The sequence below is a fragment of the Anolis sagrei genome, chromosome 6 (assembly GCF_037176765.1).
Source record: "Anolis sagrei isolate rAnoSag1 chromosome 6, rAnoSag1.mat, whole genome shotgun sequence".
NCBI classification, from domain to species: domain Eukaryota; kingdom Metazoa; phylum Chordata; class Lepidosauria; order Squamata; family Dactyloidae; genus Anolis; species Anolis sagrei.
In genome coordinates, this window is record NC_090026.1 from 73,493,221 (window position 1) to 73,511,168 (window position 17,948).

At 37.9% G+C, this 17,948-nt stretch overlaps 1 protein-coding gene across 1 annotated transcript in view; it reads left to right on the forward strand.

Annotated features, from left to right (window-relative positions):
- DCLK3 (doublecortin like kinase 3) overlaps nucleotides 1-16,125 on the forward strand; it is a 30,836-nt gene extending 14,711 nt beyond the window's left edge. Inside the window, exons 2-5 of the mRNA XM_060781674.2 lie at nucleotides 6,904-8,801; nucleotides 10,228-10,360; nucleotides 11,605-11,772; nucleotides 13,940-16,125. Coding sequence (XP_060637657.2) covers nucleotides 6,904-8,801; nucleotides 10,228-10,360; nucleotides 11,605-11,772; nucleotides 13,940-14,145 — 2,405 coding nt within the window. The 3' untranslated portion in view covers nucleotides 14,146-16,125. The remainder of the gene's footprint in view (nucleotides 1-6,903; nucleotides 8,802-10,227; nucleotides 10,361-11,604; nucleotides 11,773-13,939) is intronic.
- Nucleotides 16,126-17,948: the final 1,823 nt, after the last annotated feature.

Here is a 17,948-nt window from a genome sequence, read left to right on the forward strand (position 1 = left end):
TTGGTCATGTTAAACCTTTCTGAACATTAATTTTATTAGTGTTTTGATTCATACTGTTTCAATTCATACAATGTGATGAGCAGGGGAAGAAAATGAAAACCATTTGTAATTTTATCATGATTAGGTTCATATGATTACGCTCATAGATTGATCAATAGGATGTCTTTTGACTTAGTGAATTATGGATTACTTGTAATGCAAATTCAAGCACTGATTTGTCAGAAGTGATCTTTGAAAAGGGCATCAGCACAATAAGATAGTGTTTTAGAAAGTTTTCCCCCACTTGCATTGGTGTTTCTAATAGAAACGCTTCTTTGCATTTGCCCTGCAGTAAATTGAAAGCAGGGATCGAATGGTCTATATAAACAATGCCAAGGTAAAATTCTCTTGCTGTAAAAAGCTTCCCTGTTTCAAAGACCAGTGGTGTGCTTGCTTTGTAATAATACATTTTATGTATGCTAGAATTTTGCCTTCTTTCAAGTTCAACTTTCAGGTGCTTCAAAAACAGGTAAAGGAAATGCCTGGGGTAGCTGCTTTTGGAACACTTCTATATCTGAAGAGTTTGTCTTTCAGTATTTTATTAAAATACTTTTCTTAGCCAATTGTGTTTTATGTCTTTATGAACTGGCTTTGTCAGCTTAATTTATGACCTTGACAGTGGGGCTATGCCTATAGACTCCCTTTCTAGGCCCCTCCTAGGCCCTTCCACACAGCTGCATAAAATCCACACTGAGCTGGATTGTATGGCAGTGTGGACTCAGATAATAAAGTTCGAAGCAGATATTGTGCATTGTCTGCCTTGAAATTTTGGGTTATATGGCTGCATGAAAGGTCCCCAACATGGCACTATAAAATCCAGATTATCTGATTTGAACTGGATAATATGACAGTGTAGACCAGTGGTTTTCAACCTGGGGTCCCCAGATGTTTTTGGCCTTCAACTCCCATAAATCCTAACAGCTGGTAAACTGGCTTGGATTTCTGGGAGTTGTAGGCTAAAAACATCTGAGGACCCCAGGTTGAGAACCGCTGGTGTAGACTCTTATAATCAAGTTCAAAGCAGATAATATGGATTATCTACTTTGATAATCTGGATTATATGACAGTATAGAATGTGCCCTAGTCTGTATTTTGATCATTGTGGATGACTGAAGTACTCTAGAAAAAGGCTGAGTAAAGTCGCTCATATTCTAGCGTCCTATTCTTTGCCACACAGCCATTTATTTTATCCATACAGAAGGATCAAAGAGGTTTTTTGTCTTGACTTGACACATTCTGTCAAATCAATGGATTAATTTAGTGAACATTGGGTGAGTCACAATCTGGTAACATGCTTTATTGGCTACAACACTTCTTATGAGAATCTGACAATGCCACTTTCACAATGCTCATGATGTCCTGAAAGAAATGGCAAAAGAAACTGGTTCCATTGACATAACTTGAGATGTGACATTTAAATAGAGGAATCATGTCCAATATAGGAGCAGCAAGGCTCCTTGTATGCAATTATATTTCTCCTTTGGAAAACGTGGAGGACAAAGTGTTCTTTACATCACTGAAACAAGAAATGCTAAATTCACCTGCCAGTGTGCATTTCTTATGTAATTTATTGCTTATTCGTTTTATTTGGATGCTGTCTTCCCCAACTGTGATTCATAGCTGTTACAAATTAAACTATTTAGTTACATTGTAGAAAAAGTCATAGAAACGGCTATCAGACATAGACAGATTTGCCATAAAATGGAATCATGTCATCAGAAATAATTGTAAAACATACATTAAAAACCATTAAAAACAGTGCAACACTCTATTGAAACCCTTCCTTAAAAAAAAAAACTTTCGCCAAAGCCTGAAATCTGCCTAGAGAAGAAAATCAAGAAACACACAATTTTTGGCTCCTTCAGAAGGGAGTTTCAGAGCTTAGGGGCTGTCTCTGGTGCTAGATCTACCCTATCATATAATCCAGTTCAAAGCAGATAATCTGAATTTTATATGGAAGTGTAGATCCATCTTGGGAAGGCTCACTCTTCTGTTTCTCATAGGCCCCATCTACACTGACATATAATCCAGTTTCTGAATATCTGCTTTGAACTGGATTATATGAGTATACATTGTCGTATAATCCATTTCAAAGCGAATAATCTAGATTCAGAAACTGGATTGTATGGCAGTGTAAATCTAGCCTCAGATGTGCCAGTGAAGGTGAGATAGATAAGAAAAGGGCCTCCTCCTGAAATCTTAGAGCTGGGTAGGCTTGGATAAGAGAATACAATTCTTCAGTTAGCCTGGACTTGAGTCATAAAAGGTTTTGTGCCTTTGAATTGTGCCTGGAAAAAGCTGGCAGCCAGTAGAAATGTGTAAACACAGTGCTTAGAAGCTACAGCAGGACTTTTCCCAAATAATCTTCAAAGGCTGACCCATTTAGTATGCACAGCAATCTAAATATGTTTGGATGAAAGATATGCCAGATCTGATGGCAAAGTTGCTGTCCTGACTTTAAATGTATAATTTTTCTCAGGATTCCTCAGAAACCTTGGCATCCAGGCTCAGGGTTGAATCTAGGACTCCCCAAACTGTCCTCCTAAATTCATGGACAGTAGATCTCCATCTAGCATAGAATGAATCCATTATCCCTGATAACCTTTTTGACTATATAGGAGCAATACCTGATTTCAGCATATAGATTAATACAATATTAGTTTTTATAAATCAGATTTTTTTAAAAAAAATAAAAAAATAAATGCATGCTCTAAAGAACAGAGGTAAAGCTATATGTCAAAGTATCTAAGATTCTTTGAGGAGAACAGGATTTCTTAAACCTATGTCTGTCCCATTAAACTGAAATCTCTTTTATCAAAGAATGAATGCTGCTAGAACATACGACCTACTGTTGGATTTATAATATATATTTATTTATAGTTGTGTAAATGAAACAGGTGTAAAACTACATTTGTGTTTCAGCACTGAAGTTTTGTTGTGGAAAGACAATGGTTTTATCACTTCTATATGTATTGTTACAGAAAAAATGGCATAGGTTTCATATCTTTATATTCAGGAAACCTGCAGCTACAGTTTTACAGAAATCCCTGAAATCATGAAACAAGCTGGTTTCTATTTTTAAAGAGTTTAACTCTCTAGAAGCTAATGCTGTTTTCAAAATTTTCACTTTCTTGGAAGAATGCATTTCTTTTGTATATAAGATGTGAGATATAGTAGTTTGAGTGTTGGACCAAGATGTGTATGATTTGGGCTAGGAAGTGTTGGACTAGGTAGAGCAGGGCCCAAGTCACCCCTCAGCTATGATGTTGAATGAGATCTAAGCCCCATTTACATCGCCTATCAGTATAGACTCAAGTAATGTACTATCAAATTAACTGACTTAAAGGTTGGATCTACACTGCCCAATATTCCAAGATCTGATCCCAGATTATCTGCTCATGACAGATTATTTGGTGGTGTAGACTCAGGCCCCTTTTAAATTGGGATAAAATGGGGTGGAGGGGATGGCTAGATGATGTACACCAAAAATGTGTGCTGGATTGTGAGAAGCAATTTCCATGACATCTGTCTCCAACCATTTCTTTGTTCTCATATTTCTGAAATTAAACTGTTTAAATTTACACAGTGGGCACCAACATGGCAGGCAAGTGAACCCAAAGGGAAGTGCAGTTCAAGAGGGCAAACTTAAAAACACCAGGAGGGTGAGGAGAGATGATGGTAGGAAATCTGCTTGTATGCACTTTATTATATCTGTGTGTATGAGGTGCAGTGTATCCCGGAGTCAATAAGGGAAAAAATTAAGAGAAAACTTCTGGAGGATGTTCTGTTGCAGTTCCCTTCAATCCACACTTTCCAAACCTTTTTGGATGCCGTGAGACCATTTCCCGAGATTAATGGCTCAATCTAAGGAGTCTTCTTAAGGTACCGGGAGCTTTAATCTCATTTCTTCACTCTGGATTAAGCACCTGTCTGGATGGGCCCTTAAATAATCCAGTTCAAAGCAAATAATCTGGGATTGGATCCAGGGATATAGTGCAGTAGAGACCCAGCCTGAAATGATATTCAGTGGAACTTCAGTAAGGCCAGTATAGTCTCATATAATACAGAATGAACTGCCTTGAACTGGATTATATGATTTTACACTGCCATATCATCCTGTCCAGTACATTCTAAAACTGGATTATAAGGCAGAATAGATGGGCTCCTGTCATCTGAGAACTTGTAGAACAGGGATAGGAATCGCAAGGAAAAGCTAGGAAAGCAAACGTATGAGTTCTGAGTTTTGAAGCTGTTGTAGCTGGAATGAGGTAGTGGCTTTAACCTGTTTGGAGTTGACTTGAAGGTACATAAGAACAAAGTCACTGAGGACAAAATCACACAAAAGAATATAATGGTCCGGGAAAAGCAGTGTAATGTGCAGAAAACAACATTATTTAACATAGTGAAAAGCAAACTTTTTAATCCTCCCACAACCCACACCTTTTCTAGGGAAAACTCGGATGAACTACTTGTCCTGCAAATCTCTGGGAATGGTGATTTGCCTTTTAAATACATGCCGAGCCCTCCCATGAATATTGAGAATATAATTGGAGAATACTGTTTCTCAAAATCAGACCTTGGCTTCTCGCTACTTCAGGTTTTGTGTCCTTCCCCCGCCCAAATGTCCATTTTTTTGTCATTTTTTACAGTCCAGTCCTTTACAGGGGAAGAAAATGCGTCTCTAACCCTAGCTGAATTGCTCAATGGTAATTTAACAAAAGGTGAAATCAAAGTTCTTCCTTCAAGGGATAGTGTATTTCAGAATTCTACAGTGCCAAGAAATAGCAGGACCCAGTTTGCTTTAAATAAGTCCAAAGTATGTATGTACTGTAATGTCTGTAGATATTCCCTTGTTCATTTGAAGAAGGTTGTCACGCCTGAAACCTTAACTGCTCTTTGCCCTATTTTACCAGATCTTTACTAGCTTAGCTTTGAGGATAAAAAGTAGCTTTCGAAGTAAGGGGCTCATGTGGAGGAAGCATCCTCATCAATGAAACATTGCCCTGTGTCAGCTTAAGTAAGAATGATCTGTTTGCCCACTTTTTTCTTATATGTTTTTGTTTAGCATCTTTGTTGTTGCTCTGAGGGTACTATTTAGCTCGTGAGGTGCTTTGTGTCATGGTCTTGGACCCGTATAATAAACTATTTTGATTGAAACAAAGTTTTCTCATGAGAAAATCTTTTTGTTATATTTAAAAATTAGTTAGGTTCGCAACTCCCAGTGCTTCAAAAGTCCTTCTCAAACAATGTAGGCCTTAAAAGAGTGTTGCTGTTAGTCACTGTATTTGTTGCTGTAGTTCTCATTAAAAACAAAACAAAATAGATAATGTGTCTCTTTTCCGAGAGCGTGCAGTGCCAATTCCCAGGATTAGCAACAATATTTAAATGTTTTTTTAAAAAAACAATTCCAAAATATACCACAGGGGGAAAAAGTCCCTAAATAATGTGAATGGTTCAATAGTTGCAATTCATACCAGATTCCTTGGCCATTCCTCCTCACTGGAAAGGATCCCTGATAGCATGTTAAGATTTCAAGAGCACTGTTCAATTTTTAATAAAAGGTGTGCCAATATGATTCTGACAATATCCAGGGAACAAAGCACTGAAGGCATATGACTGATGTTCGTCCAAAAGGTTACGGTGTGTTATGAGAACTACATGACTATTTGCCAGTTTCCTTAGGCTGGATCTATACTGTCCTATATCTCAGGATCTGCTTCCAGATTATCTGATTTGAAGTGGACTATATAAGTCTACACTGCCAGATAATCTGGGATAAAATGATAATCTGCGATCTGATCCTGGAATATAAGGCCTTGTAGGTCCAGCCTCAGGACTCTTCCACCCAGCCACATAACCCAGAATATCAAGACAGATAATCTACAATATCTGCTTTGAACTGGATTATCTGAGTCCACACTGCCATGTAATCCAGTTCAATGTGAATTTTATACAACTGTGTGGAAGGGGCCTAAGTGTCATACATCTAGGCACACAAGAGCCAGCTAGGTATAGTAGTTTGACCGTCGGACTTCGACTCTGGAGACCAGAATATGAAACCTTGCTTGGCCATGATTTTGGATAAGTCACACACATTTTAGCTTCACAAGAAAGCAATGGCACCCCCTTCCCCCAGCAAATCTGACTAAGAAACCCCTGTGATTGTTTCACCTTGGTGTCCCCATAAGATGACTTCAAGGTACACATCAGCAGCAGCAGCAACAACAACATCCATCTACCCTTTCCTCTGCCCCACTATCTTTTAAAGGAACTCTCCTCAATGTGAAAGCGGTGCTAAGAGACACTAACAGATAATAATCAAAGCTCTCTTTTGCCAGATCTCTTGCCTCTTTGTATTAACCTGAAAAGACCTAAGATTAGCCCTTTGTTGGCTGAAATCTTTTTCAGAAAATGCTGTCCTTTTAGTAGTTTATTTTTGTGTCCCTATAGGGTGATATTGTTTAATGAACACAACTGAAGGATCAGCTATCAGCCTAGCCTGACAGAGCCATCTGGAAATAGAGTTTAACACCACATTATTGCTTTTCTAATAGTTATTTTGCATCCTCTGTATCTGTGACATCCAAATGCCCCAAGGCCTTTTTATGGCAAGTAGCAAACATGGCAGTGCCATTTCTTATCAGAAAATGTTTCTTTCAAATGACACCAACATGTATTTCTGAGTACTTGAAGGAGCATGTTAAATATATGTTGTTAGCGATCAGTTGACAAATACTAGCTCAGTAGTTTAAGGTGTATGAGTGTACTCACTACACCATTTAAACTGAAAAAAAGTTTCCATATTAATTCATGGTAGGAAATAGTAACAGTCTCTTTTCTTTCTTTTTTTCTCTTTGTTTGCAGAACCTCGAGGATATTTTGGTCATACTTTGAATTGTATAAGTTCAGGTATAACTGAGAGAAGATTACAAGGAACTTGTCCTCCAATTGGCCGTGGAAGTTTTGGAAAGCCCTTCTTTGGTAGCAATTGTTTCATTTCCCCATTTATAAATTCCCGGACTGGTTTCCACACGATTCATTCTGAAAACAGCCCAGTAAAACCAAGGATTGTGACTGTAGTGAAACCCTGTGGGCACACAGTCAGGAAGATAACTTTGCTACTAAATCGGCGTTCTGTGCAGACATTTGAGCAACTGGTTGCTGACATCTCAGAAGCCCTGGGATTTCCACGTTGGAAGAATGACCGTGTGCGGAAACTATACAATTTGAAGGGAAGGGAAATCCAAAGCGTTTCTGATTTCTTTAGAGAAGGTGATGCATTTATTGCTATGGGAAAAGAACAGCTAACCCTGAAAAACCTTGAAGTGGCAATGGAAGAACTTTTTCCTCAGAACCCTTATGCTCCTGTTACGGAAACTACACAGAACTGGGAGCAACCTCAAAAACAAAAGAACAGGCTGTGTGAAAAGGCTTCTAAAGTAGAAAAAAACATTGAGCCTGTAGTTTCCAAGACCTGCATGGATGCTGTATCTCCTAAACGAATTAACAGGCATGAGGGGAAAGCTGAAATCAAGGTCAGACAAGAGGAGAAGGTGAAAAACAAAAAGAAGTGGATCAGAGAGAATTGGAATGGAGAGCAAGAAGTGAAATGTTCTAGAAAAGGCAGAGAAGTTGAAAGACGTTTCAGTCAAGAGAAATGTCCTGAAAGTGAAGCTGAAATAAGTCCAGAAATGATTGTCAGATGTGAGAAGTGCCAAAGAGAGGGTCAGCTCAGGCAAAAACTACAGAAGGAAAGACAAGTTGATATTCCCTTTGAGAGTAGAGATTTGAACATCAGAGCCTGCCAGAGGTACAATGTAGAAAGGCCATCAAAGCTGAGAAACTGCAGGAGACTGTCAGAAAACTCAGTGGAAGAAACTGAAATTACTTGGCATGATGTTGGTTGTCAGAGTACCTGGGCAGCTTCACAAAGCCATGTCAGTAAAAACAGTGACAAGCAGAAAAGGAGTCTTGACAGAGAGCAAACCCTGGAAAGTCATGACCATCGTAATGAAGACTTAGTAATGATAATGAAGCCTATTGAAAGTCAGCGCACCGTAGTTGGAGATGCCTATGAATTAAAAAAAGAACACAGAAAATGTTCTAGAACGCATCAAAGCTGTTGGTTGATCAAGGGATCTCAAATAGATGGGGAGAAACAATCAGCTGTTCAGGGAAAGAGGGAAGAATTGCAAAAATCAAAAGAGAAAACTCTTGGAGGAGGACAAGAGAAAGTGGCTCATGGTGAGAATGAAGTGATTAAGCATGAAAAGGAGGAAGAGCCTAAATTTAACAAAGAGGGAAATAGGTCACGCAGAGCCAGCGACACAAAACTGAAACATAATGTCTGTAGCAGAGCAGATGTGGAGAAGTGCTATAAAATTGGCAGAACCATTGGAGATGGCAACTTTGCTGTTGTGATGGAATGTCACCACCGCAACACTAATCAGAACTATGCTATGAAAATAATAGATAAATCCAAGCTGAAAGGAAAGGAAGATATGCTAGACAATGAAATCTTGATTATCAAGAGTCTTTCTCACCCTAACATAGTCAGCTTGATTGAAGTATTTGAAACGGATGCAGAAATTTATCTGGTCTTGGAATATGTTCCTGGTGGGGACTTGTTTGATGCCATTATAGAGAGTGTGAAATTCACAGAATGTGATGCTGCTCTCATGATAACTGATCTGTGCGAAGCTTTGGTTTATATTCACAACAAGAACATCGTGCATAGAGATCTCAAGCCTGAAAATCTTCTGGTAAGTGTTGGAAAATGCACTGGCATCTGTTCATAAAGTGAAATTGCTGTTTTGGTTTATGTAAAATTCCATGTATTGATGATTAAATTATGTACAGATTGAAATGAAGAACAGAGAAGAAAAAAATACCATAAAACATAATTACAGAAGAACACCTGGCTTTTCAAGATATGAAAATATGCATGTTTTTTGTTTTTGATTAAAAAAACATTTTGTAGAACCACAAATGTTTCTTTTGAATTCAATAACATTGGTATATTTTGGCTATTTCTTTTTGACTGGAGCATTAATCTCCATTCACAAAATACATATATAGATTAATATGCAAATAGATGGATGATTTTCTCAGAGTGAATGCAGAAAAAGAGCCCTGAAAACAATGATATCTACTTTTTTGGAAATAAATGCTGCTACTATATCAGATTCCAATAGCATCTTGCTGCTAAAAGTAATGTAGTGAGAAGAACAGTAGTGATAAGAACTTGTTTTTGTTCTGTTCCCTTAATTTACATTAGTCTGACAATGTTCAGTGAGACCTCTTGTTCCTAATGCACGGATTTTCTGAAATATTAATGTAGCATTGCCATCTTGTGTCGCAAAGAGATACAGCAGAGGCTGGTTACCAAGCTTGCAGTCATTTCTTTGCTATCCTACAATTGAATTACTTGCTAACCAACTTTACCTATGCCCATGTTTATAAACCTACCATGCAATTTGAGGCCTAGAGATGGGGATAATATACCTTATATAGACTAGAATTATGTGACTTGCCCAGTATGAGAGACTTGCATACAAGTTACACTTTGTATGTTGATCAAATCACCCTCTCTAACAATAAGGAACATCATAGCTGACATCCCGTGAATGTCCTAGGATACAAACATTACAAGTTACACTTTATATAGCAATTGTGTATACATATAAGTATAATAACCAATGGTTCTTCAGTATTTTTGTGGTGACTAAAACTACTCTTCAGAGAACCCAGACAGATGTTCACCATGAGTTGTAATCATTACTCCAATAATTTTTCTAAGATGCTACTCTGCGGTATGAATTCATTTTGAATGATATGATTTTTTCCACAATGTAGGGAATTGGGCCCTCCACTTTACTTACTTTTAGAATTGTGCATGCTTGTGTGGAAATTGTGGATGTCAGTGATTACAAGTACAAGGGGAATTAGTATTTAATGCAACAAGTAGAAGTCCATGACACATCAACTTTAAATGGCTCCATGACATCACATATATGACTTTATTAGTCTGAACATCAGGACTAGAAAGAAATAATAATCTTATTTTTAATATTTTTTATTTCACTTGTCTTTTAGTTTTTAGTCCTTTCACTTGCATTTATTAAGGTTAAGCTGTTGACGTTTAAATCTTGAAGGCATAACCTGATCTAGTTTTTTTTCCCTGCACAGGTTCAACGTAATCCAGATAAAACCACTACATTGAAACTAGCAGATTTTGGCCTTGCAAAACAAGTGACAAAACCAATATTCACTGTATGTGGAACTCCAACATATGTTGCCCCTGAAATACTGGCTGAGAATGGTGAATATAACATTTATTTCCAATTTATGTTTGTACATTGTCCAGTTACAAAAACTGTTTATTCAATATGTATCTATCAACATCTATCAACATTTTCATTAGCTTTTTGTCTCTATTTCGCCATGATTGGCTTTTATCCAGATGAGCATCTACACAACACACATGGTATTTGTGGGAAAAATTGAACATGGAGTGTTTGGGTCTGTGATATTTTTTTATGTTTTACATTTTGGTGCCTCTGTGACCTATTTATACTTTTAATATATCCTCAAGTTGGGGAGATCAACTGTAGTTAAAGCACCAGATGGATGTATCTCTGTCTCTTAGGTGGGAGACAAGGTAGGTTGGGAAGTGTGCCTTCAGTCTATCTATCTATTTATTTATTATTTTACTAGAGTGGGTGGACAGGAGCTGACTGAGCTGACAAAGTTCTGAGGGCTGTTAATCACTCCATTATCAAAAGCCAAGGAGATGTTTTTCTGGATGAGGCTTACTGATCCAGGCTTTTTAATTTCAAAATTGGAATGAATTTTTCTTCTACTTTAACACTGAGCTTGCAACCCCTAAAAGCTTGTACATTGGGAATAAATCTAAAATGAGGATATGCATAGGTGGAGGGGGAAAGGGAAAGGGGACACATTCTTTCCATCAGGAAAGGAGTCAGCGGGTATGGAGGAGGTCCCAAGAGGCATCATAAATAGAAAGGAAGAGTACAGGCAATTAGTGATTTCTGTGTCATCTCCTCCCTCAAGACATGAGTAGCCATGTTATTCAGTCTTCCTGTTTTGCTCTGCTTCTGCTGGAAACTAGAGGAATAAAGCAGTGTGGATGAAGGAGGTGACTGGGACAGATTAAGTTGGGCTCACTGGTATGCACACATACACACATGGGAGTGCAGGGTGGCTGTCAGGACACTTACAGCAAGTTCCACATAGGAAGTGACTGAGGATGTTTTCACTGCTGGAACCCGGGGAAGCACAAATGCTGGTTCAGTATTATGGCTTTCTCCTGAGTTATTTTAAGCCAGGGTGTAGCAACATTAAGCGGCTTTCCCCAGGTTAAACTGGAATAGCCTGCGTTCATTTTGTGGCTGCCCTCATGCTGATCCAAACTCAGACTTGACCCGGGTCACCTAAGGTCTTATTGCTAATTATTCAAATGAATATTTCAATCCAATTTTTAAAATACAAAGCGGCATTTTCTTACTCATCATAAATTCTGGATTTATTTTTCTTCCTTCTTAGGCTATGGACTAGAGGTGGATATGTGGGCCACGGGCGTAATACTCTACATTTTACTGTGTGGCTTCCCTCCTTTCCGAAGTCATGAACGCGACCAAGAGGAGCTGTTTCAAATCATACAGCTTGGACATTACGAATTTCTCTCACCATACTGGGACAACATTTCACCCGGTAGGCTTCCTAAAATTGTGAAATTGTAAAAGAGAAGACTGAGAGGGGACATGATGCGGGCTATGGATAAATATGTGAGGGGAAGTCATAGGGAGGAGGGAGCAAGCTTGTTTTCTGCTGCCCTGGAGACTAGGACACGGAACAATGGCTTCAAACCAAGGAGATTCCACCTGAACATTAGGAAGAGCTTCCTGACTCTGAGAGTTGTTCAGCAGTGGAACTCCACCACAGAGTGTGGTGGAGGCTCCTTCTTTGGAGGCTTTTAAAAAGAGGCTGGATGGTCATCTGTCGAGGGTGATTTTCCTGTTAATTGACAGGGGATTGAACTAGATGGCCCACGAGGTCTCTTCCAACTCTATGATTCTATGATTCCCTATTCCCTTATTGTGCATCTGTGTAAACGTTGATTTCAATCCATAATGTTGGGAAGAAAAGCTTGAAATTGTGTGCCTAGTTCCTGGGAATATTTTAGAATTTGGAAGAAAGAGAGCATGAACATTGGGGGTTGGGTGAAGAATTGTTACGTTATATTCTGGATATCCTTGGTCACCTGTGTGAATATGAGAAGCAGAATAAATTACATAATAAGCAAATTACATGCCTTTTGCATGTTTTTACAGGTGATAGAACTCAGTTTTTATTGCTCCTTCTAGTTTGGCTGGTTAGAGGTTGGAAGCTTTTCCGTCCATTTAAAAAGGGATGGGGAGAATGTGGTCATCATTTCCTGGTTTAAACAAATGTCCCTTCTTGGCCAGGAACTGGTGAGGAGTAGAAAGAAACAAAGTAAATTTTGGCAATAGTGCCCTTTGCAGAACTTTTGTGTTGGATACTGATAACCTCTGGAGGTGTTTAGCCTTAACACCCAATATGTCCGCCCATCTTATTTTAGATTAAGTAATGGATCCTTCTTGGTGTTGCTTATCCTGGACAAATCGTAATAAATAGTAATGGTGGTTAATAAAAACAAGCCAACTTTAAACAACAGTTGTTGAAACTGGTTGTTTGTTTCAGTAATTACAAATTAGTTACAAATAAACCACAATTTAGGTCCAAAACTTTACATTTTGGATGATATGTTAAAATATAATTAATGTAAAAGAGAAGCGGCAATTTAAAGTCTCCTTGCAAGTCATGCATGAATTGAGAAAGGAGAAATATGTGAATTTTAGGTATGTTGTGATCTATCCATGTAATGCTACACAATGACTATAGCCCCTTCTACACAGCTATATAAAGTCCACATTGAACTGGATTATATGAGTGTGGACTCAGATAATCCAGTTTAAAGCAGATATTGTGAATTATCTGCCTTGATATTCTGGGTTATATGGCTGTGTGGAAGGGCCCTACATATCACGCACAACCTAGACCATTTCTTAAACTGGGCCTTGATCCCAAATGAGGTTCCCTTAGCTCAATGTTGGGGTCCCAAAAAACCTTACTGAACATCACCTAGTAGCTGTTTGAGACCTTTACATGAATCTGTTGTGTAGTGCAGAAGATGTTTCAGCTGTACTTATAAGAAAGAACATCAGCCTGTTTAGCGAGCCTTGCAAATGCTGATTTGTTATCAGTAAATGTTTGATTGTTGTTTCTATTTTATACACATACATGCCCTGGGGTCATGTAAAAATTTCTCAGGCCAAAAGAGGTCCCAAGTGGATATTTTCTTGAAGTCCTGGCCTAGACTACTATCTTTAATTGTTGGTATTGTGCAAAATATTAATTGTATGTTTTTGCAGTACAAAGTGCTCATGGCAGTATTTATATTCAGTCTTTCATTATTTTTGTATGAAAATCACTCAATTGTATTTTAACTGAAAATGACGTTTAGGTTTGTCAATTCTATTTTTAAAAAAGCACAGTGCAAAACCTTCTTAAAAACCCTGTCCTTGAATGGCCATATAAACTTCCTATGGACAATGTTGCAATGCAGATTGCAGCCAATATGTCTTTTAGGCTTAAATCCTGCCATTGACTATAGTAATTCACTCAATTGTATTTTACTGAAAATTAAGTTTAGGCTTGTCAATTCTTTTTTTAAGCACAGTGCTTGAATCCCACCATTGCACCAAATCATAACTACCATCCATGTAAATGTTTCTTGGAGAGGGAGAAGCTATCCAACCAAACTCATATTAACTGCTTTTACTTATGTCTCTGATAGCTGCAAAAGATCTGATAAACAGACTCCTTGTGGTTGATCCCAAAAAGCGATACACTGCTCAGCAAGTTCTTCAGCATCTGTGGATCGACACAGCTGGAAAAAACAACAGCAGAAACCTGCAAAAGGAAGTGACAATCAATCTCGAGCGCCATTTTCGTAGCCAGCGCAAGGGAGAAACTACCAATGAAGACTCAGAAAGGATGTGACTAGAATCATATACCATAAGCAAGTGGTGTTTCAATTCACAGCATTCTCTGAAGAACTGAATACAAGGGAGATACTTTATTCCTGTTTTGGATTGAAGACTGAACTGCACAACACTGTAATGTCATCCCAGCCACATCTTCCCATCCTTCCATGGAGCAGTTTTTCAGCTTGAAAAACACAAAGACATTTGGGAGGGGCAAGACATTGTTATTGGATTTCCTGAATCCTTTAATGGCTTTGCAAATGTGAAAAGATGTTGGGCATCATCTGCTGATGAAATATATACTGTCTCTTATTGTTTCAGTACATCTCTAGGCACCCAAAGAGTTCCTTAATCTGTTTCTCTGTATGTTTACATCTTATACCTCTCTTTAGGCATTAGGACATTACATTTTGTTTGGATGAAATATTTTAAGATAAATGAAAACTGTGAAGACCTTGTCCAATTGATAAGATGGATTCTGTTTGTAATAATGTATATGTTGACCTGTGAACCAGGACAGGGCAGGATCCAAGGAACTAGTTTAGTTTGCTTGGATATGAGAATTACCTCTGGATTAAAAAAAACAACAACCTTAAAACCAACACATGTAGTTATCTCTCTTACCAAACATCTTAAGTTTCAAAGGTAAAATTTGAATTTTATTTGGAGAAATGAACACATGGGACTATAGATTTGTGCTGTACGTTCTTTGGATCCTGACCATAGAATTTACCCTTGGTCTTCATTTTCTTTGTAGTTTTAAACCATTAATATATTTTATTAACTGAGAATTGGGCGAGGGCATTTTCTGTATGTACTATGTATAGTATATGTTGAATCCTTGTTTCAGAAGTATATTTTATATACTGTGTGTTTAATATAAATTATGAAAAAAGTAATAGGATGTGGCTGTAATAGCATGTACATTATGTCAGTCTAATTTTATCCCTCTCATTATAAATAGCAAAACATTGGTGCATATAAGAAAAAAAAACATGTCTCTTCTTTAAGTAAAGGGTTTTAAAATTAAACCACGAGGTATCCCTGTATCATTGTACAACATTTTAGAGGTCTAGCAATTTTCTTTGAAGCCTTCTATTCAAGTCGCTGTAATGAACAACACATAGGGACAAAGGGGAATTATTAATCTCCTACTTCAGTATAACTTTTAGTAGAAAGTCTCAAGGTTGCGCCAAGGAACTTTGATAGTCAAATGCAGAATTTGTGAGTTGGTGAATTCTTTGAGTTCTAGTATTTCCAGGTTCTGAACTAATTTTCCCTTACTAAGTTGTTTGGGATTGTTTGCATTTGGGTTTCAAGGGCTTGAGGTGAACATGGAGGGGTCATTTCTGTCAAAAATCCTGGGAGGTTGGCCCAAATCTGTCAGACCAGGGACTTCTGCTTGTTCCATCTTGGACTCCAGCCTCTACCTCTGCCTTCCGCTTTAGATCTAGGCGACTGTTGAATAGGAGGGAACATTTCTTTTAAGGGTCAAATGGAAGTCCAATTTCTACAGAAACTCTTCTGTGAAACAATACATGACAAAGAGCGCTGTGTGTGGAAATCTTTCGGTCCTTTGTTTGGGATACAGCAGACTTATTTATTTATTTCGGGTACTTTTACCCCGCCCTTCTCAACCCCCGAGGGGGGACTCAGGGCGGCTTACAAAAGGCACAATTCGAGTCGCCTGTTTGGGCTGAAAAATGCGGTATAGAAATAAAGCAAATAAATAAATAATATACAAAATTACACTTCTTGTCTTGGTGCCACAACTAACATGAAATGATATAAATTTGTCCTCCTCTCTGTATGTGCACATATGTGGATACATGTATGTACATTCTTACACATGAGGAATTAAATTATCTTGTTAGGTCTTGTCTGCAAATTTACTTAAGCACCTTTTTTTGTTTGTCTTTTCATCCTTTGGTTTTATTGGGCTGGACTGTATAATACCAGGGAATTTAAACAAATAAACAACAAATCAGAAAATGTTTCTCTTCATTTTTGATTGGTTTGTTGATTTGACATTCAGATAGAAACAGCTTGCAGAATGAGTCTCCCTGGGGTGATAGGGTGGGTTACAAATAAATTATTATTACTATTATTATTATTATTACTATTATTATTATGCAGGAAAGCTCATTTAGGAGTTATTAGACATTCAGCTAAAGCAGTGGTTCTCAAGCTTTTTCAAGTTGCAATGTCATTTTATAGAGGCAAAGTGACCCACAACCCTGATACATTAATAGGTGGCCAGAAAATCCTGATACATTAAAAATTAGAGCTGTTGGTGCTGTTGCCGTGATGACTATGGTGTCTGGACTTTACAGCACTGCTTGGCTTGTGGTTGATTATTCTTGGCTGGCTGTTCGGCTAGCCAAAGAAAGGAAATAATACAATGTATTGAGTGTCAGATTACTGGAAGTGAGATCATTTGATTCGTGTTGACATACAATTTATTATATTTTGCAGAATTCGCTGGTATTGAAAAACGAGTGCCACCGGCAAGAAACAATGCTAGGCACTCAGCGCGCATGCAACACTAAGAATCAACCACTCACAAGCCTAGCAGCACCCACATTCCATAAAGCCAATGACCGAACTGTGCATGAATCAAGACCTCACAACAAGTTAACCCAACAAATGAAAGTTCGTTACACGTTTATGCAAAGAAATCTTTGTGTATTGCACAATGACGCGATTGTTTGCTTTCCACTTTTAAAATTTCCAAGCTCACCACTGCCAGGTGACCCCACAAAAAACCCTTCGTAACTCTATTTGGGGTCATAGGTTGGGTTTTGAGATAAAGGGGACTTAAATAATATTAACCCATCTACCATGGAATTACTTTCTTGTCAATCCAATATGGATTTACTTGGTAAAAATAGGTATTTTCACTTGTTTCCGGTATTCAATTCCTTTTTCAAAAATGAATGGGATAGTTCACACTTTCAAAGATATAGTAAATGTTACAAAGATGCCCAAATTTGTTGTTTGTGTGCCTACATGTTTACATTTAAAATGGAGCATATGAATAGTTTACATCAGGGGTCCTCAAACTTTTTAAACAGAGGGCCAGGTCACAGTCCCTCAAACTGTCAGAGGGCCAGATTATAATTTGAAAATAATAATAATTTGAATTCCTATGTACACTGTGCATATCTTATTTGTAGCGCAAACACTTTAAAACAATACAATAATTAAAATGAAGAACAATTTTAGCAAATATAAACTTATTAGTATTTCAATGGAAAGTGTGGGCCTGCTTTTGGCTGATGGGCTAGGATTGTTGTTGTGTGCTTTCAAGTTATTTCAGACTTAGGTTGACCTTGAGTGAGGGCCGGGTAAATGACCTTGGAGGGCCGTATCCGGCCCTCGGGCCTTAGTTTGAGGACCCCTGGTTTACATAATCCAAAAAGACATCTAAAAGAATCAATGGGGAGTGAACCCTACCTCCCTGTGCTTCACTTTTTCAAGTGAAACACAAGTAGCTGCCTAATAGCTGAAAAGAAACGTGTGTGTGTGAGAGAGAAACAATTCACAAAGTATTTCACCAAGAATTATGACAAATGCAACCCCAAGATGTGCTAAAACAGACATCAACCTAAAACGTCGTGTCTTTTCATGTCAGAACTCAAAGCTGCCTTACATTTCATCGGCATTCAAGCAAGCAATGCTGTAGAGTTCAACTGCCTATTAAAATGCTCAAACCTGTGAAATAACAATAAAACATCTCTTATTTTATAACTCTGGAAAGCAAATCCAAGGATACAGGAGGCTTTGTGCTATTATAATTTTAAAGGTCAGAAATGGATG